A 25,323-nucleotide genomic window follows, 5' to 3' on the forward strand; every position below is an offset into this window, starting at 1 on the left:
TATAGCAACGGAATAAATGGCTGTAAGAAACCGGAAGCACATAAGCATTTCCTGCAGCTCACCTCTGCTTCGATGGTCAATGAACTTTTTCAGGAATTCCTGAAGATGACTGCTGCACCAAATAATAACGGTGGAAGCGGAGATGGTAATTTTAATAGAAAAGCCATGGATTTAATGAGGGACGATATTTCGTTACGTGTCGCGTCGTAGCTCGATGCCATCAAGCAACGGCGGCGTATCATTGCCCGACTATAGGAGAGCTAATCCCCTTATAAAATCGTATTATGCAAACGAAGCCGGAGCAACGCAATAGAGACAGACCAAAGTTTCTTGGCCGATATCTTACCTTCGTAAGACTCCACCGAGGAGACTCGCGTTTAAGCATTCCGGTGGCGATAGTCGTCTTTGTACTTCGGCTACCGTAACTTTGTACTTGCTGGTGCTGCTTAGTAACGATAATCGTCCTGGTACCGAACAGAACACGTCCGAAGGTTGCGCGTTCCCACTCAGCATCGCCTTCTCGCTCCTGTCCGATGGTTTCATGTCTGTAACAGCGAAAACACGTCGGCGTTTGTAGTCGGTAGTCGTTCGAACGATCGGAGATCAATTAACGCGTGTTAAACGTTGGCAAACTCACAGGCGAATCACAGTTTCATTAGCACCGATCAATTCAGGCGAGTGCGAGAATTGTCGAGTGAATTATTTAGTATAGGGTTATCCAAAATAGACTATAGGAAGTTTTTTTTAAATAAAAAACATACTATTTTTAGCTTTATTGGTTCTTTTATTTAATTATCAGGTATCATCTATGGCAATTATGTGTGAAAGACGATGTCTGTCAAATGACCACCGCGACCACGTTTACAGACATCAATTCGAAGAAATGCTCAATTCTTGAGAACGACGTGGAATTGATGTTGATGGGTCATTAGCAACACTCTCACGAACAGCAGCAATGTTTTCATTAGAACGAGCTATTTTTGGTCTGCCAGGCTTTGGTTTATCATGAACAGATCCAGTTTCATCAAGTTTTCTAACCAAATTTCGAATTCTTTGCTCTGATGGACGATTATGTATGCCGAAAAAATCACGGAAGACTGATTTGCAAAATAAATTTTAACTCCATTGTTAAAATTGTCTATCATTGGAGGTTACAAATACAAGAAAGTGACAAGAAACAAACATGGCGTTTGACAGATATTCTCATTCAACATCCTAAAGCACTTTTGGATAACCCATTATTTCATTTCACTGTGATTTTACGATCAATCGCCGTCTTGTTGCCAAAAAAATTGCCAGAGAAGTTGTAAACCTAAGAAAACTTCGATAAGAAGATATATTCTTGAGAATCCACTTAAAAGTATTTTCCAAAATGCTGATGAGGTTTCAGAAATTTAAAGCGGTTTTGATTCAGCGCTGGACAAAAATTCAATTTAACACTTGCCACGAGGAACAGTTATACAATCGCAACCGGTTATGAGTTTTTGTATGAAAGTGCGAAGAGCAAGATCGAGCGTAGAATTATACAGCCAATAAAATCTATAGTTATCGCTCTGACAGGTTACGTAAGCACGTTAAAGTATTCAGATCCTGTATGAACTGCAAATTAATCTTTCGAAAGAAATATCTAATTTGTATTAAGAATTCTGATTCGATGTAATCGTTGTGGAACGGGTCATATCAAGTATTTTACTTGTAACAGAAACATGGTGAATGAATGGATCTATTAAGAAGTCTTTAGCCATGGATGATAGAGTTTCAAAAATTATTCACAAGACGCTCTATGTATAATTAATTCGAGCCCGTTGATGAAAGGTATGCAGTAATCCGATTAGCGTAGACGATTCCCGCGGAAGGTCAAAGAGTATTTCAGGGACTGGCCTGGAAGGAATACCGGAACCGAAGGTTCTTCTGAAATTACGTTATCCCGGCTCCGGGGATCTTTGTGTGGGTGTATAACCGTGATCAGACAGCAATATCTTCGCGAAATATTTTAAATTCACCGTACCGTCCTGTTTTCATTTCTATGCACCGATAGTCCGGCATTATTGCATCGTCGGCTCTGGAATGCTTAATATTGGGCCGCAGGGCTCGGACAAAAGCCGTGTTATTACAAGGCAAATCGATCGTCAACTTATAACATGAAACTCTTCATCGTCGATCGGGTCCGATCATGAGGTACACCTATGGTTTATGGCCGTTTCAGAAGCATTTCGCTACGAGTTTCGTGCCGATAAGCTTTCGAAATTCTTCGGTGAAAATATGCGGCAATACTCGCTGCAACCAGCTTTTTCCTATCGAAGTTTGATATCCTGCCGTTGCAGCGATGAATATTCACGCGATCCATCCGAAACAAAAGTTCGATCGGAGCTTTCCCTAGAATTTCGACTGTGCATTACACCGGTGCGCTGCGACCACCGCGACCGGGGGAATTCGTTCAATATTTGCGCCGCTCCAGGGAACTTTTCCGCCTGGAAATACCGAAGACTGAAAGTTCGTTGAAAAACTGGTCGCCCGTTTGCGGCCATCTATTATTAATTCGCGCGAAAGAAAATCCCCGGCACGGAATGCCGCAGTTCGGTTTTTCAGCGGCGCAGAAACCGTCGCCGAGATTCGCGTCCATTACGCATACGGGACCGACACGTCGCAAAGCCACTACGTTTCGCGATCGTGCGTCGGCTTTGCTTACGAGAGGCTACACATATTTTATATTTTTTGTATATGTATATTTTATGTACATTTCATACATATTTTATATTTCTTGTATCAGATGATTGCATAAATTCGTGCCCGATTTGAAAATAAAAATCAATGGTTAAATTTTAAAGATTTGGTTAGGGGATTGGTTAAAATAAAATTAAAAAATGGTTAAATCTTCTACAATTGGAAAAGAATGGTGACTATATACAGTCAGTGACAATTTAAAGTGGACACCCTTAAAAATCGCATAACTTTTTAGAAATTGGACCAAAGGACTTAAAGTTTTTTAAGATGTTATACCGGCTAGTTCGCTAGAGAATAAGTAAACAAAAATTTAATACGATTGCAATTGGTAGGAATTATACAAAATTTTTAAAAGTGATGTTTTGTCAACTTTTTTATCTGGGCCTGCAACGATAATTTAAAAAATGCGTTTTATAGATTTCGGTAACTTATATGCACACTGAAAATTTCATCGAAATCGGTCTACATTGCAATGAGCTACATACGTTTAAAGATGAGAGCTTAAGGGTGAAAGTCGCAGATTTTCAGACTTGCCAGGGCATTTCGCCCTTACGTGATCTATAAAACGCATTTTTTAAATTATCGTTACAGGCCCCGATAAAAAAGTTGACAAAACATAATTTTTAAAAATTTTGTATAATTCCTACCAATTGCAATCGTATTAAATTTTTGTTTACTTATTCTCTAGCGAACTAGCCGGTCTAACATCTTAAAAAAATTCAAGTCCGTTGGTCCAATTTCTAAAAAGTTATGCGATTTTTAAGGGTGTCCACTTTAAATTGTCACTGACTGTATATATAATTGATTAATAAAGTTGTATTCTTTAAAATTTAATTGAATTTAACTGGAATTTCATTTTCAAATCGGGCACGAACTTATGCAATCATCTAATATATATTGTATTTTAGTGAAGATACAATTGAATTGCATCATTTTTTCTAGCAAGTTCTGAATGAAAAGATCCTCATCAAAAGTCCTTAATTTTATTGATTCCCATTATACTCATCGATAGGGTCACGAATATACTTGAATGTCATAATTTCATAGCAAGTTCTCAATGAATCCATTGATTCCCATTGTACTCGATAGCGTCACAATTACAGGATACATAAGCATAATTCTGCAGCGTTCCTTAGCTGTCCTGAACAGGTTAGCAGAGCCACCCGCGGAGACATAATTGAATTACATAATTTCGTAGCAAGTTCTGAAGCAAAAGAGAGAGAAAACATTCGTATTCGTGGAAACGCGAGCCGGAGAAACAACTTCCTTGAGAGAGGGAAGAGGAAGAGAGTGCAAACAAGTTGTCAAGTGGAATCAATCCACATCGAAACCTCGATCGGCCGGGTCAAACGGGTAATAAATTTCTACGCGAACCAAATAGGCCGACCGCGGATTCGTTCCACGCTTATAAATTGTAATCTCGGCTACGATTCTGCAGAAAATCGCGTAACGGTAAGCCAGATGAAATAGCCGGTGAACAATCGATCGATATCGAAGAATTTTGAATTCCCCACGTAGATCTATGAAGTTATTGCAACAGTTTTTGCAACAGGCAACGGTGAAATTGTATAGTATCTACGTTAAATTCTTGCAACGAGTAATGAGAAATTCTAAAACCTTCATTGACGATGATCGTACCTCGTAAGATCATGAGGATGCTTCGGTAAGTGGTCTACTCTAACTTGTGTTGCGTTTCTTGTACATTATACGAGTTTATAGAATATTTCAAGCATTCAAAATATTCAACTTTGCGATATTTCACTGGCTGAGTGGAATTTCTAGTAGACGAACAGTTCAGTGTTTCATTAAATTAGATCGGGGACTAGTGCAGAAGCTAGATAGGTCTAAATTTTGAAAATTGTTTAATTCTTTATCAAACTAAATATTAGGTTGGAGGGAAAGTTCTGTCGTATTTTAAAGAAAACCTTTGAATCAATTTATAAAAATATATGTTCAATATTATTCAATGATAGAATTCATTACATGGTGCATAGTTGCTCACGATTAATCAGTTAAAAATCATTTGTTTGTGGAAAGTTCATACGAAATATCAGAAGATGCCATTTTAGAAACGAGGCGATGAAACCAGTGCTTCGGTTATTATCAAACGTTCAAAGTTATCTGTCTTCGGCATCTGCCGTCGAGCATGGCATAGTATACTCGGTAGTATACTGGATGGGTACACTAACTTATTTCATGGAAATACACGGCTGGCTCACGTTCATCGTAACCGAGTAAAACGTGTAATTACCCAGAGTCGTTTTAACCTTTCGCTGTGCGAATTGTGAAACCGTCTCACTCATCGATGAGCTCGCTATCGGTCAATCGGGCGAGAGTTAATTACGAAGGCATGTATCCGTTAATTCAGCGGGACCGGCGCACATGAAATAAACGTGACATTTTCAGGTGGCCAATGATTCCCAACGAAATTCCATGTAGCATTACGGTGGCCGTATATGGATTGAAAAATTCGCGTTCGATCGAATGTGATACATCATTAAAATCAGACGAATTGAAAAATTCAAGTTAATTAAACGCGATCCAGCATTACGATCGTACCAATTGAAAAATTGAAGTTAATTGAACGTCTGTAATTTGCTTTAATGTCGTCCATCCAGTATAAAAATAAGGTGGAGGTAAGTCCGTCTACGGGGCAAGCCCGTTAATTGGTTATTATTATTATAATATGAACGAAATTTCTCTACCTTGTATTTATTAATGTAGTATAAGTTGTCGCCCAAGAAGAAAGGTGTTTTCCTTGCTTAAATCAACCAATGCCAAACAGTCTCGTGCGAGGTATACGTACAACTTTGAGGTTACCCTGAACGTGCAATAGTTTACAAAAGTTATTAATATATTCTGTGTTGTTATTTTAGGTACGTAGAACAAATATTGATGTAGGTTTACATTAAATTAACCGTTTTCATTGTATTTTTTAAAAATTTATTGAGAAAAACACGAAGATGATCACGGTGGGATAAGTGCGTACTTTATGGGTAACTATAAAACTAAACAATATATTTAATGTAATAAGAAGCATTTTGTAGCGGCCTTGATAATAATTCTTTTCTTGCCCCGTAGCACTCTTTAAACAAGGTTCGAAAGCATTTTTAAACTTTGTTTTAATATCACTGTATCCCCTTTCATATTTCAGCATAAAAGTACTTGTTTGTTTGAAAATGAATAACTGTAAAACTAAACAATATAATTTAATGCAATAAGAAGCACTTTGTAGCAGGCTTGATAATAATTCTTTTCTTGCCCTGTAGCACTTGAAACAAGGTTCGAAAGCATTTTTAAACTTTGTTTTAATATCACTGTATCCCCTTTCATATTTCAGCACAAAAGTACATGTTTGTTTAAAAATGGATAGCTACAAAACTGAACAGTATAATTTAATGCAATAAGAAGCATTTTATTGCAGGCTTGTTAATCACTCTTTTCTTGCAATTTTCAAGCAAAATTATCACTACAATTTCATATCATAAAATTTAAAAAATCACAGGCATTGGAGATATTCTAAGGTGAAGAAATGTTTACTGTTCGAGTTAAAATATCTCCGAGTGCAAAGGGTTAATATATTACAAAGTGCAACAGCAGTTAATATCGTAGAAAATTTTGGTTGTTGACAGAGGTGTTGAAAAATTGTACTTATTGTCACAATCGCGAGTTTAGTACTACGACATTGCAGAAGAAGAAGAAGAAGAGAAGAAGAAATGGAGTGTGAACGAGCAGGAAGATCGAGTGTGTATCCGGCGTGATTACGATTCAGGGCCGTAAATTCTGCGTACGTGTTCGAAATTTGTTGGCTAATGAGATTTTCAGTCATCCCTCACGTTCGCGGTAACGGGACCGTCTAAAGGCTTGTGTATTCACGGTAACATCCTCGGGCCCGGTATCCCAAGACCGCCGGCGTCTTGTACTGAACGAGATAACGTCTAGGAAGTCGCCACTAGATAATTTGTCACCGGCGAAACGTGGATATATATTACCGGCGCTGTTCAAACAAAAGTGCCAACGGGCTCGGTCACGACTGCTGGAACCGTGAAAACGCGCCTTCCTTGTCCACGGTGAACCCGCTAATTACCGCGCGCGTGCCGAACCGATAATTAGGCACGGAGAGCTTGTAGTAACTGCGATTTCAATTACTCGGTTTGATACCCATCATTCCGCGCCCCGACAATTCTGCAAGCTCTTAAATACTCCGCGTTTATCTCCCAGACGAGAAATAAACGCGCATCTGCAACTTGTAATTAATTGGAAATCGCAAGAGAGAGATCATAGAATAAAATGTTACAGAACTTATTCTACATAGTAAGAAATTGCCTAAAAATACTGTATTACTTTATTTTAATCTTCCTTTCAAATACGGTCTTACAAAGTGATATAACTCATTTTGTTGCTAATTGAAAACAAAAATTCTACAGCACGGGATCTTTCAGTTGCCTGAGAAACCGCAAGAGATCATAGAACAAATTGTCATAAAACTCATTCCGACTGATAAAAAATTGGCATTCATATTCCTTTGAAAAAACAGAATGACTTTCCGAAGACCTAATATTTTAATCTGATTGGGAAAAATGCCGAAATGAGAATGTCGTGCTCTTTCGACACAATGTCGGCCGCCTCTAATTGCGGAAAAGCCTGGAAGACGGTTCTCGGCTTAAGTGTGTTACAAGATTGCAGCAAACCGATCGGTGTAGGTACACCTAATAATTTCCCCGGTGGAGAGGAAGATAGACTTCACCTAATAATGATTTACACCGTCACGACTACGCGACGCGTCGGTTTTCGAGTCGCGGACGCAGCCACGATGAAAGGCGGGAAATTGCGGCGGGAGAAAATATTGTAAGATCATCCGGTCTTCAACGTTCACGAGAAGCAACTATCAAACTGTCCGCTCGCTAATGCTACTTCGCCGTAACTTTCTCAGCATTGTAAGACACTGTTCGAGCGTGGAAAGCAAACTCGCCCACGTCGCGTTGTGCGGCTCTTGCTACAGTCTACTTGTCGAACGATCTTGGGACCTGGGCCTCGTTCCGTTCTCTGGGATCCATTGACGTCAATAAACCGCCGGTTTTTATTCAACGATCCGGTACGGTACGGCCGTCGAACAGCAGCGCCGATTTATCGTTATTCGAGGATTTAATTGACTGCCCACGCTTTGCTGTAACACCGCCGCGATACCGCTTCCGCTTGCGCCTTTGACGAACGAGCGCCGATCGACGCTTAATTTAATGCCAACACGCAGTATACCATACCGAACTGATCGGCTTCAACTGTATTAACACGTCGCCTTTATGCTCCTGCTCAACATAAATCGTGAACCTTGCTTTGAATATTGAACAGTAGCCACCGAAGACATTTTCGGTTCGCTGGGAAAATTGGCGGATTTTTTAACCACTTGCCTTACAATAAATATCGTGTCTGACTCGTGATGAAGATTCTGAACAGATTCTGATAAAAAATTCTATTTTGGTCTTAGGCATATAACATGTAGATATAAATTTTCTCTTTTTTTTTAGGAAATTACGATCTACAAAAAAGTTTTAATCTCTGAAACCGTAAAATAAATCGCAGGGTTAATCTTTAGTTACTCGCACACCACTTCCCGTATAATTGGTTACATGGAACTTTATAATGAGATTTCAATTACCCGGTTTTGATACCCATCATTCTGCGCTCCGACAATTCTTCAACCGCTCTTATCTCCGAGACAGGAAATAAATGTGCATCTGCATTCAGACAATTTTTATAACAATCTAACAATTGATTAATACGATAGAAAAATTGCAAATCGCATCTAGAAGCAGGAATGCGTGAGAAAGCACACGAATCGACGATCAACCTGAACTCATAGTTGAGCTCTTTTTATGGGAATTCTAACGAAATGATTGCAAGAAATTTTCAGCATCTGCATAACTAACAGATCTACAAAACGCATTTGCTGGAGGGGGGTAAGTCCGTTAATTGGTTATTTTTATTATAATATGAACGAAATTTCTGTAGCTTGTATTTATTAATGTAGTATAAGTTAGTATGAACTATTCTACATAGATGCCGCCCAAGAATAGAGGAGTTTTTCTCGCTTAAATCAACCAATGCCAAACAGTCACGTGCGAGGTACTAGTACAACTTTGAGGTTACCCTGAACGTGCAATAGTTTACAAGTTATTAATATATTCTGTGTTGTTATTTTAGATAAGTACAACAAATATTGCTGTAGGTTTACATTAAACAAAACGGTTTTATTGTACTTCTAAAATTTATTGAGAAAAACACTAAAATGCTCTTACCCCGTAAATATTACTACACGGGGCAAGTGCGTACTGTATGGGTAACTATAAAACTAAACATTATATTTAATGCAATAAGAAGCATTTTATAGCAGGCTTGTTAATCATTCTTTTCTAGCTCCATAGCACTCAGAGACGGACTTGTCCCATTTTCGGGGCAAGTGCGTCCTAGTTGACACTTTGTACAGTATCATATGAAAATGATAATTTTCAAGCAAAATTAGAATCTTGCATAATACTAATTCATCAGTAATAACTGTGGCAAGAGTTTGATACCAAGAGCGTTAAGTTTTTACATACCAGACTGATAATACTAAGGCGGACTAACCCCTAAAAACTAGGGCGGACTTATCTCACTCCACCTTATCTGTTCAAAAAAAGAAACGATAGCGGAGTGGAGAGTTAGTGGACACCAATCCGGTAAAACACGCGAGAAGAAACCCAACAGAGAAGAGGTGAGGAGGACGAGCAGAAAGTCGTGTGTAATGGATCATCATCGAACACGTACGAATCCGCAGATTGCCGGTAGCACCTCTGCACGTGTATCGGCGGTGGTTAATAGCAGGGGTGCAATTTTCATTCCAGCGGAAACAGCCAACAGCCGGGGAGCCAACGGGAGCACAACGACCGGAACACGTTGCCCGTTAATGAAGCAACTACCGCCACTGCTACTCCGGTCACACTGTCGGTAAAGGAGTCCTACATCTGGCACAGGTAAGCCGACGTTGCTTCCACTCCGAGGAACAGAAGGCAAATACCCGGTAAATTGCCGGGAATGCACGAACATATACTTTCGCGGATACGTTTCGTAGAACATATTAGCGGGAAGTCCACGGGCAATGGGACTTAAGGGGGTTGCCTTGTTTCTCGATAATGCAAAGATGGTGTTTTTCAGTAGTCGGAGACGCTAGATAAAAGATCAGTCTTGGCTGCAACCGCCCCAAAATTTCTTATTTTTAACAGACTTCGCGAAAAAGGAAGAGGTTACTCAATTCGATCTGTATATGTGCCTTTTTTTAAGCTTTTTTTCTATGTATGTTAATGTTCACCGATTACGCCGAGATGGATGGAACAATCAGTGTAGGGTATATTTCCCGATTGGTCCCTTGATAAAAAGTGTGAAATAAAAAAATTGTATTACAGAAAATTAAACCGACCTCGAAAAAACGCACTAAAAAGTATAAAATAATTTCCATTTAATTTATGTGAATACACACGAACTTAAATACAATACAATCTTTTCGGAGGCGGCGCAAAATTGAAAATTTTCGACACTGGAAATTACGAAAATCCTTAAATTATTCTACATGCTTTCACATATTAATGTATCTTCTCTTCCCACCTACTGATTTCCAAGTCCGCCACATTCCAATGAAATCATAATCAGCAACATCTGTCATTTGGTAAATTTTCAATTTTGCACCGCCTCCGAAAAGATTGTATTGTATTTAAGTTCGTGTGTATTCACATAAATTAAATGGAAATTATTTTATACTTTTTAGTGCGTTTTTTCGAAGTCGGTTTAATTCTTTTTTATAAAATTTTTTTACGTTTACGAGGCGTAATTTGCATAAAGCTGTCGCGGCTTCATGCTGCCTAATAATGCAACTTACGCCTCGTAAAAATAGGACTTTGTACTATCGAGAAATGAGAAGGCGCACAACCCGTACCCTGGCAATCCTGGAAACGTGTCTGCCCTTAATCTGAATGTCGCGCCATGCCCCTCGATTCTGGAGCGTCGCGTCGCTAGGGTTCCTCGAAAAACCGGTTCATTTCGAGCAATTCGTACAGCTCCGCAACCGGTTTCGAATACAAAAATTAATATGCGAAAATGAAATAGTTGTTTCGTTAGACACGATAACGGTTTCGACTTTGAAGCGCATCTGACGCAAGAATATTATCCTCTCGGTTCGTCAAAAAGACCTTGATCACCTTGACCCTCCGTGAAAAGTTGGTGCGTGCCCTATCGTCGTTGTTTCACGTATCCCGAAAGTGGCATAGATCGAAACCCCGTTCCCTACTGTAGCATGATAGATGTTGTTCAGATAACAGAAGAGTAATTGGGAACAGCGTAGGCTTAGATGTGAAAGCAACCGGATTTAGAGATGTACTCATTTTTCTCGAGCGTCCGCGATTTCGTAATCGTGTCTCGAGTATGCCCACCATTTCCGGTAATTAGCGGTTAAAAACGATAATTGGTGGCTCATACGAAAGGTTCCGCCTCACTGTTTTTGTCAGACCTTGAGAAATATCGGACGTATGTAATAATTTTAATCTATTTGCCTTTCCAATCGTCCATATTATATGTATCGAACGTGTCGCACCTAACGCGACCGACAGTTTCATTCGAAACACGATTAATACTGTGGGAGATTTATTCGTATTATTAATTTGCTTGCGAACTAATTCTAGTCTTTAAAGAATTTTCCTTTTATCGGTTCCTGTTCCGCTTCACGACTATGTAAGGTGAATGATTTGTATGTATGCTGCAATAATATGCGTTGATAACTTGTAATGATTTATAGTTGTGGCACCTATATAATTATGTTCTTAGTCGTTTTTACGCGCGCAGTGCGGCTCATAATTATTCAATGACCGACATTTTGCGCCGCTTTTGAATGACAAATAGTCCACGCCATTGTAAACAGTTTTCTTTCTATGAAAGCTTTTAAGCTCCAGTTGCAAAGTTAGACTTTCAGTAAAATTTCAGGAGGTCAGTTAAACGGTAAAAGAAAAATTATGGTTCTCATAGGGAGGGAAGATGTAACAAAAATTTTGCAAAACAGGGAAGTCAAAGTCTTCATGGAACTAATTCGGCGACAGAACATTTATAAAACAACAACCAAAGCAGAGGGGACATCAACATCGTGTAAAAGAAAACTGGAAAATAATTGCTCGAAGAAGTTAAATTTCGATCTGTTAAATTGCAGTTCGATTCACAAATCCGCCATGAAAAATTGAATTTTTCACGTGCAACATTTTATCTCGTGAACGTTTAAAGCAGTTGGAATAATGACGCGAGCAATACTGCACGCAAGAGCTACAAAGTTCTTGGAGCAGCTAGTGATATGGTAATGCTCCTACCATTAAATAGTAACCTGTGTTAATAATCATATGCAATTACCAAACAACAAGCTGCAAAGAGAACCTGCTCTCGACAGATTGCTAGACGCAACGGGAAGGCGTCACGTTCGACTAATACATTGTTTCCCGAATGTCTGTCATCGTTAAAAATGAAATTTGCAAATTTCTTAACTAGAAAAGTTTCTTATGAACGAGCAAAGAAAACTGAATAGAAACCTAGCGTACCCTGTACGCAACAAAATTGATGCTGCAGGAAATGAAAGTTTACTTCAAATTTGGTCACAGAGGAATTTGCATGAAGATCCACAGGCCATTCGTCAGAGTGTTAATTTGCGCGAACTTCCGCAATCTGCTGATGACAGGCTCGCGTTGCAGAACTGTACAAAATGTACACGTCCAGCGGAGAGTATCAAATCACTGTGCCGAAGCATTCTTGTAAAATTAAATACCTATAAAATGGCGTTAATTTATAAACGACAAGAGCCAAGACTTTCGGTAGTTGGATAGTAGCTTCCGCAATCGATTTAAATGAAACTTTGTTGTACATGTATATATTGTTTCTAACGTCACAAAAAACTTGAGGTGTTGAGTCCTATTTTGAAAAAGTTCTTCGTTTTTAAAAGGTGTGCGATCTAATTCTAATTCTCTTAAAATGGGCTTTGCGAGTGGGTGTTTGCGTAAGCATTCGTTGCCTAATTACAAGGAAGAATTTTCGGAGGATATTGAACATAATTAGACAGCGGATTGTATCCGTTAATGAGAAAAATAAGTAGGTGTAATTGAAAAAAGTTCTTCGTTTCTAAAAGGTGTACGAATACTTTGTACACCCACTGTACGTCAAGACGGATGGGAAACACATTTGTTAAAAGCGAAAACCTCTGAGAGCCCGTTTAAAAATCGCGGAAAGTAATCTGTCCGTGAAACGTAGCTAGACGCGGACGCGGATGAAAAGTCAGCGAAGAAGAGACGATTAGTCTGGAGTGATACTCAATTTATCAATCGTCGCCCCTTTGGAAGAAACTGGCGAACGATGATGCGCGCCACGAGGATCCGCTATTATCTATAGCCCGGGGCTGTTTAGAGAAATCATTTCGATGTCCGATGCAACAGCGTGTCCATGATTTTAATGAGTCTACCGGCCCCGGTCCCGGCTTTACCGGCGTGTATTTATGATTTATGGGCCGATTACATAACGCGATTATTACACAGGTGTATTGATAAATTAATCCACCTGCGCGAAGCGAGAAGGGAACGCGATATTGCTAACGCGAACCGCAAATTAATCGCGCCGCGGTTTCGTTACTTTGTAATTAAGACACTGACCAGAGCTGTTAATACACTTCGCGCGCTGATCCGATTTACGATAACCGATTTCGGAATATCCGGTGTGCCGGCCAATCACCTGGTCCCGACAATTTTCAGCCCGTTATGAAACCACTTACACGATCATTTTCGCGGTTTTTACTCGTTTTGGCGAAATCGAAACGTGCCACGGAGAATAACGGAAGATACTGCGAACTGTTGCGGAATTTTATCGAAGTCGTTTTATCTCGTTCGTTAGTCGTACCCGAAATGGAACATTTTTGGAAGATTCAATTTTGGTGAATTCTTTGTATCGAATAATTTACGCTGCGTTATTTTTATTCTTCAGTGTTGTCAACTATCGTGAGTCATATTTATAACAAACATAAGGTAAAGAAAAAGTATGTTTTATTATTGGATTTGCATGGCTAATTCATCGAAAGAATACTGAATAATTTCTCAATGATTCAAGCGGATTTGAATTCGGAATTTCTAAAGGAATTTCGTCCAGGTTTATGAAGAAGAGTAAGTATTAGCTGGCAGATATATGTATACACAAATATTTTATATGTTGAATGCATAAAATAACAGTGCACAATACAGAAACTGTTCGACCGCATCGCACTTCGACCCGTTCATTTGCCAATAGACTCTTTTCAAAGCTAATTAATGAACGACTCAGTACCACAGCCGAACTATTAATATAACCATTCTGAAATCTGTCTTCATGACACATCAATTTCGCGAATCAATCCGCTTCCACATACATCAAGTTTCGCTCGTCAGCGATCGCCGTCTCTTCAAGGCTAAGATCTAACGTTATGTAAATACGAATTAAACTTTCGTTGCATTGAATCGACAGATGTACTTCCAGATCGATCGGTTTGTTTCCCGAGGCTTGCAGTTAGATAATCTTTCACGAGATGCAAACGTTGTGCATATACTCGATGGATTAGTAGGTTAATATCGTGTTTTAATTGCTTTCGCAAGCCGGCCATTCGTTTCCCGGTAGATTGTATGCGGATCTCTTTTTGCGCATTACGCGTGGTTAATTATCAATTAAACTCGAAACGAGTTAAGTCATTATTTAAATAGTTGCAGTGGATGCTTGTGCAAATTTTGTTTGATGATTTTAAATTCTTTTACTACGGGTTCCACTATCCTTCCGCCAGCCAGAAGTTAACCATTATTCTCAATATTGTTTACGTTATTAAATATGTTTGTGTCTTTTCAATTACTACACATTTAAGCATTGTACGCGGTATTATAACAATTTCATATTCATAAAATGGAGAAAATCATATGCAATGGAGTTAATTGTGACATCAATTCAGATATACACTCAGTAAAATAAGTCTCCGTACACCCTTTAAAACAGAATAACTTTTTTATAATTACACCAACGATCTGATTATTTGTAAGCAATTAGAAGCATTGGTTTACTAGGTCCCAAATAAAAAAGTTTTAAAAAGTGCCTTTTTTATTTTTCTATGTAACATTGTAAATTGTAATTTTTAGAAAATATTTTTTGCACATCATTCAGTAAACCAATGTTTCTAATTGCTTACAAAACGTCAGGTAATTTGGTGTAATTATAAAAAAGTTATTCTGTTTTGAAGGGTGTACAGAGACTTATTTTACCGAGCGTAGTAACATTGATTAGAATTTTACTTTCGAATTTCAGTGGCATGATTAACTACATTTTTATTTTGCACGGAGATTCACAGCTCTGCGATGTAGAAGGACAGTATAGTTCTCTCACGCACACAAGCAAAATTTTCAATTAGCATACTCGGAAGTTTCCACGCTCGCCTTGTACATCGGGCGGCAAAACAAATTATTCTTTCGACTCTGGCTTGATCGAAAAAAAAAAAGAAAACAATCTGAGAACGTAGACGGATCAGTTTTGCGCGTAGTCATCGTCATCGTCGATCCAGCTGGCAAATAGAGGGTTTGACACGGTGTGACACGGCGAAACTTGTAGTCTCGCACACGCACGCGTGAAAGCTCTCAATTTGCAAACGCGAATAGCCTTGTGCCGGTTCGTTGAAGTTCGCACGTGCAGAAACGGAAAAAGTGTGCGAGAGAAAGAGAGAGAGAGAGAGATCGAAACGGAGTCCCGCGCACGCACAATTTCCTGGGCAATCAATGCCCCGGAAACTTAACCAATCGCCGCGTTAGGAACCAGTTCACTTATTTCTCGACCTTGATTGGTTACCACCGGCGAGCAAGGGTGTGACTTTTCGACCCTGCGACGACACACCAGGGGTCTATAGTACCCTAACGCCACGTTAGGGGATCCCACCTGGCCCTGAGGGCAACCCTGCAATGGTCCTCGCTAATTTCATTAGGGGTTGAATCTGGGAGGTTCGCTGTGCCCTTACAAAGATGGTGGACGTTCTCCATCCGTAACGATTTCTCTCCATTCACGCGGGACACTTCAAAAACCACTTACTACTCCGACGATGTTTCCATTAAAATTGATTTGCTGGAAATCCAACGCGAGGCCAGTCGTTACACATCAGTAGTCAGCGGATCTTTATGCAACATACAAATGTTCTACCTGATTTGCAACAAACTGATACGATCAAGTGAAAGATGATTAAGCGAGAAACATTTATTCCGGCCTAGACTATTTTCACTTTATGTGATTCTCTTTATTTTATGCATACGAAATTCACCTAATTTACTCGTGTAATACTTAACACATTACCGACCGGTGGTTATTGCATAATTTTGAAAAATCTATGGTATATGGCTAAACACTACTTTTTAATGGAACCTTCAATAGCAACATCAATTTTTATTGTGAACTAACAAGTCACCCTCAATAACGTCATCTAATAGTTTCATTTAAGATTGCAACGCAAAAGACAATTTCTATGCTTTCTTTGGTGCAGCACAATTATTGAAAATCCAATTAATAGGCTTCCGGTAGGTAAAGTGTTAACACTCTAGAACTACCGAGGTTAAGACGAAGCTAGTTCTACCAAAACCAGTCAGAATGACTGGCCTTTAAAAAATATGTAATAATAGAATATTTTTATATTTATTGATTTATATCACTATCTTACAAAAGGAATATGGGGCCGAATATGTCTTTGAAAAGATTATGTAGTGGTAATCTTCCAGCTTTAGACCCTCCTTTTATTTTTCCCAACTGGATCTTGTATACTTTCATTTTCGTCTTTAGAACTTGAAGGCACACAAACACGTCTTCTTTTCCGTAAATTCAAAATATTTTCTAATTCACTTTCCGTGGACTCCTGAACATTTTCTTTGTCTCTATAATCTCATTATTACTATTTATCCTATTATTACTATTTAGCCTCCCCTAAACGTAACATTTACCCTATTTATTACTCGTATCACTGTAAAGTTCAATTTCATTTTCTTCTGATTTGCTTTCTTCATGCCCATACAATTCCCCATCCTCGATATCGGAGCATTCCATTGATATATTGTTCACTTTTTGCAACAATTCGGAGATTTTCAATGGTTTTGCCATTTTTAGGGCCAGTCAAATATTGTTATATAAAAAAGAATTAGGTCCTATTCCAACGGCTATGGTACACAAAATGACCGCGTGAAACAATACCGATAACTATGTTAGTATGCGCTTATAGTGGAGCAGCGAGGTGAGCTGTGCGGTGAAAAAAAAAGAAAAACAAAGAAAATACATATGTACTTTTTCTGTAGTGTGTGTCGAAATGTTGTCACGAATGTTGGTTTGTTTTCACCGCGCCGCTATCATCGATGCTCGCCGTTCCACTATAACTGCACCCTTACGTTACATCGCAGATATGTTTATGTTTATGTTGTGGCGCCAAAATAAGACGTTGCACAAAGCATCAATAAATCTATCTAAATATTTAATAAACGATTTCGGTTTCGGTAAACAAATTATTGATTACTTTTCTACTTAGAGAAGCATCAGTCAAAATGACTGGTATTGGTATAAGTAGCCATGATACAAAATTATTTTGATTCTGAATAAATTAAACGAAAATTAAATTCATTATATTACTCCTTCAGTTATCGCTGTAAAAGTCATTGCATCATTGCGGGTAGAAAACGTAACATGAAGTAGGAATTTTAAAATGAAATTGTAAAATCAGTCATTTTGACTGATCTCGCAGTTCTAGTGTTAAATGTTTAGTAACATGTACAGTGGGTGTACAAAGTGTTGGTACAACTTTTAAAAACGAATAACTTTTTCAAAATTCCGAATTAATTCACGAACTAATGTGTAAATAATTTTTTTTTTAATTGTTGTTGGTAGCAATTATTGGGACCCGGCGATGTCGAATTCGAGAAGAAAAATCATTAGGGTAGAAGAGAAGGCGTCCGTTGACCTCGTTCGAATGATTAATTAGCTGTAATATCGACTAGGGGTTCGAATAATCGGCCTTCAGACGTGCCGTTGCCGGAGGACGACTGATTAACCACAAAAACTCGTTTCCATTCCTTACGTGGCGCGGCGGCTCGCGGCTCGCGGCGTGGCACAGGGATCTATGGATCACAGGCCCCGTTCCCTCTTTCTCTTCTACGCGCGCGTGTTCGGTAAATAAGAAATTATCCGGTCTTTAAATTTGCCGGTTACTTTCACGTTTAGGCGTGTCGCAACTGCGTCGTAAAATGTATCGGTGCCGCTAATGAATGCGTCGCGGATTAATACGGTGAAATTGTGAAATTTTTCGCCAAGCATAATTGACAGTCGATCGGCGTCCGGCGCGCCGGTCAATGATCGTAACTCGGAGTTCACCGCCTTGCCGAATTCTGGATCTTCACGCAATATAAACATGATCTGTATCAATCGTAAGAAACGCTATTTCTTCAATAACGTCGACAAGATGAATACAATACAGTTTGTTGTAGAATCACTATTCGAATGCAATGGGTTAAATATATTAAGAAAGAAAATAAATGTTTATTTCGCTTATGTCCGATCGAAAATTCCTATTTTGCATAATGATCCGCTTTAAAATCACTAAATCAACGGATCCGCGTCTGTTACGATGCTGAGCGAACTGTAAATGAAAGTTGCGTGGGCCATTTCCATTGTTTCATTCACAAGACAACCGTTACGGTCGGCTTGAACCGAAGACAAAAGCGTAATTCACGGAAGCTCTTGCTGCTTGCATTTTTCGGCGAGTTGTGGATGTTTATGGCATTATGAAAAATTCAGGACGGAGTGAAGATACCATTGAAATGTCTGAGAAGTGTTAATTCTCTTCTGTTCTGAATAGACAGCGGATCTTTATGCAAAATAAAATTTTCCCACCTGAATTGCAAGAATCTGCAGTGAAATTGAATTTTCTTTTCTTTCCGAATATATTCCATACAAGTTGAAAATAATATAATATAACAGTCTCTCAAAATTCTTCTAATGTTTTCGCTGTTCTAAATTACACCTACTCATTTTTTTTACAAAGAAAGTGAATAATACCAACGCTGCCAACGCTGCACAACCAATACGCTGCTAACTAATACGTGCCGACGTCAGTCCGTACAGAATCGATTGACCGGCACCGCCGCACCACGATTTCTCCAAAATAAGAAACGACGGTTTTCATTTTTTCCTCGAGATTCGTGATCGAAGAAAAATCGGTTCGCTCCAATACCTTCGAGCAACGGTTAAACTGGAGCACGTCGGGTAGTGACGAAGGAGCCAAGGTAAGCTGCAAGTAATTGTATAACCGGCTTCCGAGAAGCGGAACGTGTATGTCGTATCGGCGATCGCGATGCATGTATGTATGTATGTATTTGTCGTTGCTGTTGCCGATCGGCTGAATATTCCAAGAGTGACGAGCCGATTCTGCGCGGCTCTCTGTTCGCTCTGTTGCGGCCGAGAAACGCATTCGAATTCGAACTAGCACTTTTAATTCTCCGGAGACGAGAAACAATTACACTTGAAGTAGTGTGGTACATTTGAAACAAGCTGGAATTCTTTATTTTATCAAATATATAAGATAATCATATTGTTCACTGCATGCAAATCAAGTTCTGGTTAATGGTATCCAATGGTGTCTCTTACGATTTATTTCTACTTGATTTAATTGTTTTATTCTGATTAGGTGTAGCTATTGCACGGTAATTCTCTTTCAATTCTCCGGAGACGAGAAACAATTACACATGAAGTATGTGGTACACTTGAAACAAGCTGGAATTCTTTATATCATCAAATATATAAGATAATCGTATTGTTCATTGCATGCAAATCAAGTGCTGGTTAATGGTATCCAATGGTGTCTCTTATGATTTCTTTCTGCTTGATTTGATTGTTTTATTCTGCTTAGGTGTAGCTATAGCACGGTAATATTTGAATGCAAAATTAAATATATAAATAGAACAAGAGATTGAGAGATTGTGGAATGATTATTCAGCAAAATGGTAATTGTAGAATACAAGCTTCCAGCTTGATTTGATGTTGGAAGAAAGAAAATCAAAATAATACTTTTTAGAGGACCATACGATCATTTTTTTACAAGTTAGAACAATTAGTTTGGTATTCTGATTAGATGTAGCTATTGCACGATAATATTTGAATGCAAAATTAAATATATAAATAAAATCAGAGATTGGGAGATTGTGGGATGATTATTCAGCAAAATGGTAATTGAAGAATACAAGCTTCCAGCTTGATTTGATGTTGGAAGAAAGAAAATCAAAATAATACTTTTTAGAGGACGATACGATAATTTTTTTACAAGTTGGAACAATTAGTTTAGTACATGACGCGGGAGAAAATGTTGAAAAAATTGCAATTGGCTGGAACTACAGATAAAACACTAAAATTTGTTGTTTCCGACTTTTTTATGTGCACCTATCCATACAGTAAGCGTGCAAATACTATTTTGATTCGCTGTAGACACGATAACAGTAATCGAATGGGGTGTCTTATAATGTTGTCGACCAGTGTATATCCTGGGTAGTATTTTCGGCGTGTATACTATATGTATATATTAATTGAAAAACCACCGAGCGCCAAAGTGTTAACGTTAAAGCGTGAATGGGGGAAGGATCTACCCAGACAGCAACATCGGAATAAGCGTTCGCGTTTAAGTGAACGCGTATCTGATTCGTCGTTCGAAATCCGACGATACAATGTCGCGACCGTCCCTCGAAAACAAAGGGGACAAAGAAGCACCGTAGAAATCTAGAAAGGAGAGGGAGAAAAACTGGCCAAATAAGCCGTCAGAGGGCACGTAACGAGGCATATAATAACCCACAGTGACATTCGAACAAACAGCCATCTGTAGGTAATGCCCCTGTGGTGTGTAACGCCCCGAAAACTGCGCCCCGCCAAGAAATTACAATGACAATGAACGAAATCCGATCCGCCCGCGGGCATTCCACTCGAGTTTGATTTTTTTTTTCTTTCTTCCTTTTTCGTTCGCACCTCCGGCCCTCGCGGAACCGTATTTAGAGCTTTCGTATCACGACCGGTACCATTTCTGCCATTGTGTCGGCCATTCAGAGGAGCCAGGAATTACCGGGCGTGTTGCGAGGGGTCTCTTTTATAATTGGAGACTCGATAAACACTGACTAAACGTCGTCGTTTCGAAAAACCTGACTGCTGTATTCACGGCGCATTAGACCGGAGCGAAAAAACATTTTTCTCAAATCGAAAATGTATAAATTCGTAAACGTGAAGTACGTAAACTGGCCATACACATAAATCATCAACCTAACCCCTTGCCGTATCATTTTCTTTACAGTTACGGCGATTAAAACGTCTTCATCCCGAAAAATGTAACGTAAATCCTGCTACATTTATTTTAATGCTTAGATATCGATTACAAACTAGTCAAATTTTATTTTTCATTGAAACAGAAAGATGTAACATTCGTATTTGTTAGAAAATTAAGGGGTTAATTATGTTTAATCATACTTTTTAGACGCCCTTACCGTCTATAACAGAATATGTATACTTCGATTTTGATATTCTTAAAAATCTCGATGCTTCCTCTAAATTTTCAAACTTTCACATCGCACAACTTTGGGATTTTGATCCTGTCATGAGAGTTTCGAACTACAACCTTTCCCGTGTGGGTCGTTTAAAAAATCAGTGTAAAAATGTGGATAGAAATGTGTAAGAAGCCATTGGAACACTGTGAACTCTGTTTTACGAACTGTTTCATCAATGACTACTTGAATAGAAGTTCCGACATCGACGATCCGCGTCACTCTTCTCGAAAGTAGAGTCGCGCTCGAGATTCCATGGTTTCTCGGTGCGCACAGTCTAGAAGGAAAAGCACCTGGGGGTAAAATCCGTCTACCGTAGTTCCGACGGGCCAACTAACATAAGCGCGCGCACGGTTGTGACACTTTCGCAACGCGAAAAGGCGCGCTAAGCTGGTCGCGATAGGCACGTTCGCGATACGAGGATCGAGCGGATCGTAGAAGTTTCCTTCGAACGAATCGCGATTCACAACACATCCTTCGCGTTGAACCGCTGGATAATTGGTTCGACGTTACGCAACCGTGATTATTGACCACTTCACGTGCACGCCTCCATCCTACTGCACCGAAAAACCACCTACACTCTCCATAACTGTCAAGGAGATCTTTATCGTAACTGTTCATATTTTTATCGCCACCAATGAGGTCCTTCTTCGATACAACGAGTCTTTATCCGAACTCTGACGAGTAGAACAGTGAACCTTGTACGTAAATCTTAGTGCTTAACACATTACCGACCGGTGACTATTGCTTAATTTTGAAAAATCTATGGTTGATGGCTAAACACTTTTTAATGGAACCATCAACAGTAACAGCAATTTTCATTGTGAACCAAAAAGAGACACCCTGAATAACGTCATCTAATAGTTTCATTTAAGATTGCAATGTAAAAGAAAATTTCTATGCTTTCTTTTGGTACAGCAAAATTATTGAAAATTCTATTAATAGGCTTCCGGTAGGTAAAGTGTTAACTAGTATGTAAAAATTAATGAATAACAGTGAATCAAAAATGAAATGGAATTATAAAAACTAATCTTAACATTAACATTTTATTAGTTGTTGAATTAGGTTTAATGGCATTTTGTTCAGGTTACTTTCACATTAAACATGCAAATATCCTGGTCATAAAGTCATTATGTTAAATATCCTTCGTGAATTCATCCTTGTAATTAGGCAACGAACGCTTACGCGAATACCCACTAAAGCCCATTTTAAGAGAATTTCAAAAACATAATATACAGTGTTTGTACAAAGTATTCGTACACCTTTTAAAAATGCATAACTTTTTCAAAATTGGACCCAACAGGTTGAGTTCTTTTGAGACGATACAAGAATTGTATGAATTTACAACAAAAATGAGTAGGTGTAATTTAACACAGTGAAAACATTAGAAGAATTTAAACAATACTGTTACATTATTTTCAACTTAGTGAACATATTCGGAAACAAAATAAATGTCTATTTCACTCCAGATTCTACATAAAGATCCGCTGTAAGGAATCGTTCAACAGATTTATTCCTTAATAAAGATTACTAAAAATCTGGATAGATGTATCTGATAATCAATCTAGATGTATAATCAACGGAGACATGAATTTAGTCCAGCTTTTTGCGATTCCGGCCCACCGTGCGGCGCGTGCAATCGCGAGCATTAGATCCGCGTCGAGATCGTTTCACGGCGTTGCGTTGCGTTGCAGCACGAAGGCCATCCGCCTTTTTACCTTTCCGACGCGCCGCGCCGGTTAAAATTCAAGCCCCGTTCGCGGACGAGCAGCCGATACGACGTAGAGGGAGATAAATTCTAATTAAGAGCGACAAGTTACCGGCGTGGCTACTTTATATTTCCGGTCGTACCTAACCCAGACCGACGCGCGACACGACGGGATTATGGCGATAGTTCGCGCGCGTTTATCCCCTGAATGTTGCGTTTTGCGCGGCGTAAATCCGCTCGGTATACGCCAGTATACGGGATAAATATCTATCGATTGCAAGAGATACCTGACGTAGCCATTCGATTTGCACCGATAGTAACTCGGAGTTTACGGATCGACCAGAACCGTTTCCAATTGAGTCGCCCTCGCGAGAACCAAGAGGATGCACCGGGAAAATGTAAGCGCAGATAAACTGCAGACTTTAAGCCGCGCTTCCGGTTATGCACGCTAACCTCCGGCGAACAGGTGGGACGATAGCGAAACCAGCAACAACGATCTGTAATCGCCATGACTCGGTGTTTCTCCGTGCATACGTTCTCGTTCATGCGCGAGAAAATATTTATGCTGTTTTCTCTTCTGTGTGTCTTTTAATTGATAAAGACAATTTCTATTTTACAGATAGAATAGAGACGAGAATCGTAGTCGTTGAAACCCGATTAAAAGAATTAAAGAATTATTTCAACTGAAGGATGATTTCATTCTACATTCGGGTATTAATTGTTAATTGTGATTGTCATTGAAAAATAAGCGATCTTACGCGAATGAATTAATGAAGCAAACTTGTGACTTACTTTTTAAAAGAGGCAGGTCGTTCATGAAGCCTCCGTCGTCTACGTTTGTGTTCTGAAAAAAGGAGACGGTGAAATATTAATATTCAACCTACATTGGAACACGATGACGTATATCTTAAAAAATCTCAACCTTCTTGCAATTACAGCGTGAACGAAAACTTCTATAGACATCCGTTAAAAGTCTCGAATAATGTAACAATACAAATATTGGATTACAAAGTTAAACACGTAAAAGAAACGTTTGCAATCGATGCTGCTTCCAATACTTCCATGAAAAAAAGACAACTCTGGTAGGATATAAAAGTTGATTGAATGTGACTCGAGTTGAAAGCGATTTTGACGTAGACGCGTCCATAGAAAATTGCTTATAAAGTTCGATCGCTTATTGTTAAAGAAATAGCGGACAATCTAAGGAAATTCAATGTTACCATTTCTACAAGGCAACACGTTTAGTGCTCGTTTAGTCGCGTTTAGTGCTCGGTACGTTTAGCGTGGAACGTTAACCTTCAGTTACTCGCACTTACTCAATTTTCATTCAATAAAATAACTTCTTCAATGCAAGATAAATATTTGCTAGTGTAGTCGACACCTTTGTTCATGCTTGGAACACTAAATTTACAGTTTTCAGACTGTAAGTATCATGTGCGAGTAATGAAAAGTTAAACAAACTCTCGTCCGCGAAGGATTACCATTATTACAGTGAAACATTGCGGATTAATTTATTCGAAGTTCTCTGGAAAGAATCCTGTTTATTTATAGGACAAGCTGAGGCAACGGAAATTCTTCATGGAGATTCTCATGAGTCAGGGTAGCATTTTCCTGCGCGATGCGATTCGATTATAGCGACGCGACCCGATGCGGAGCGCAGCGGTAGAATGGTAATAGAGAAAATGCTTTGCGATTACGTACATCGTCGCTCACCTGGGGGTCGTCTACGAGGCTGCTGTGGAGAACGAGGTCGGTCTGGTCGAGGCCTGGGGGTGGTAGGAGGGCGTCGGGACGCCTTACGGCGCCATATTCGACGCCCCTTCCGCCACCACCACCGCCACCGCCACCTCCGCCACCGCCACCGCCTCCTCCACTACTGCGTCCACCATCGTATGGAAACGACGTATGCATATTCGTCTGAAATTTAGCAAAAATACACCTCATTAGTTCTCTCTGATCTCCCTAATTCTCTTCGTCTCTTCAATGCAAAATAGTTTCGCACTTTAATGCAAAAATCATACATTTCACACGAGGTCACCTTAGAGCAGAGTTGTGCTAATTTAAATACATTGTATTTTATATACACAGTATTTGAAGTAAATTATAATTGCATTACACAATTCGAATCGTTCGCTTAATTTAATTGCTGATTATGCAAGTCATGAGAGTAAATACAATGTAATTGAAATACAATATAATGTAAATTACTCGATGAGTACATTACTCGCTTAATGTGAGAAA

General features: G+C 39.1%; 1 protein-coding gene across 7 annotated transcripts in view; it reads right to left on the bottom strand.

Annotated features, from left to right (window-relative positions):
• The window catches only part of Tfap-2 (transcription factor AP-2), a 267,614-nt gene that overhangs the window by 27,331 nt on the left and 214,960 nt on the right, over positions 1-25,323 (bottom strand). For 6 of the 7 annotated variants that reach the window (XM_076425761.1, XM_076425763.1, XM_076425765.1 and 3 more), the window contains 3 exons: positions 24,784-24,999; positions 23,875-23,926; positions 347-545 (listed from right to left, as the gene is read on the bottom strand). In XM_076425761.1, coding sequence (XP_076281876.1) covers positions 347-545; positions 23,875-23,926; positions 24,784-24,999 — 467 coding nt within the window. The remainder of the gene's footprint in view (positions 1-346; positions 546-23,874; positions 23,927-24,783; positions 25,000-25,323) is intronic. The other variant, XM_076425760.1, reaches the window with a different exon arrangement.

The sequence above is a fragment of the Lasioglossum baleicum genome, chromosome 6, assembly GCF_051020765.1.
Source record: "Lasioglossum baleicum chromosome 6, iyLasBale1, whole genome shotgun sequence".
In the NCBI taxonomy this organism is placed as follows: domain Eukaryota; kingdom Metazoa; phylum Arthropoda; class Insecta; order Hymenoptera; family Halictidae; genus Lasioglossum; species Lasioglossum baleicum.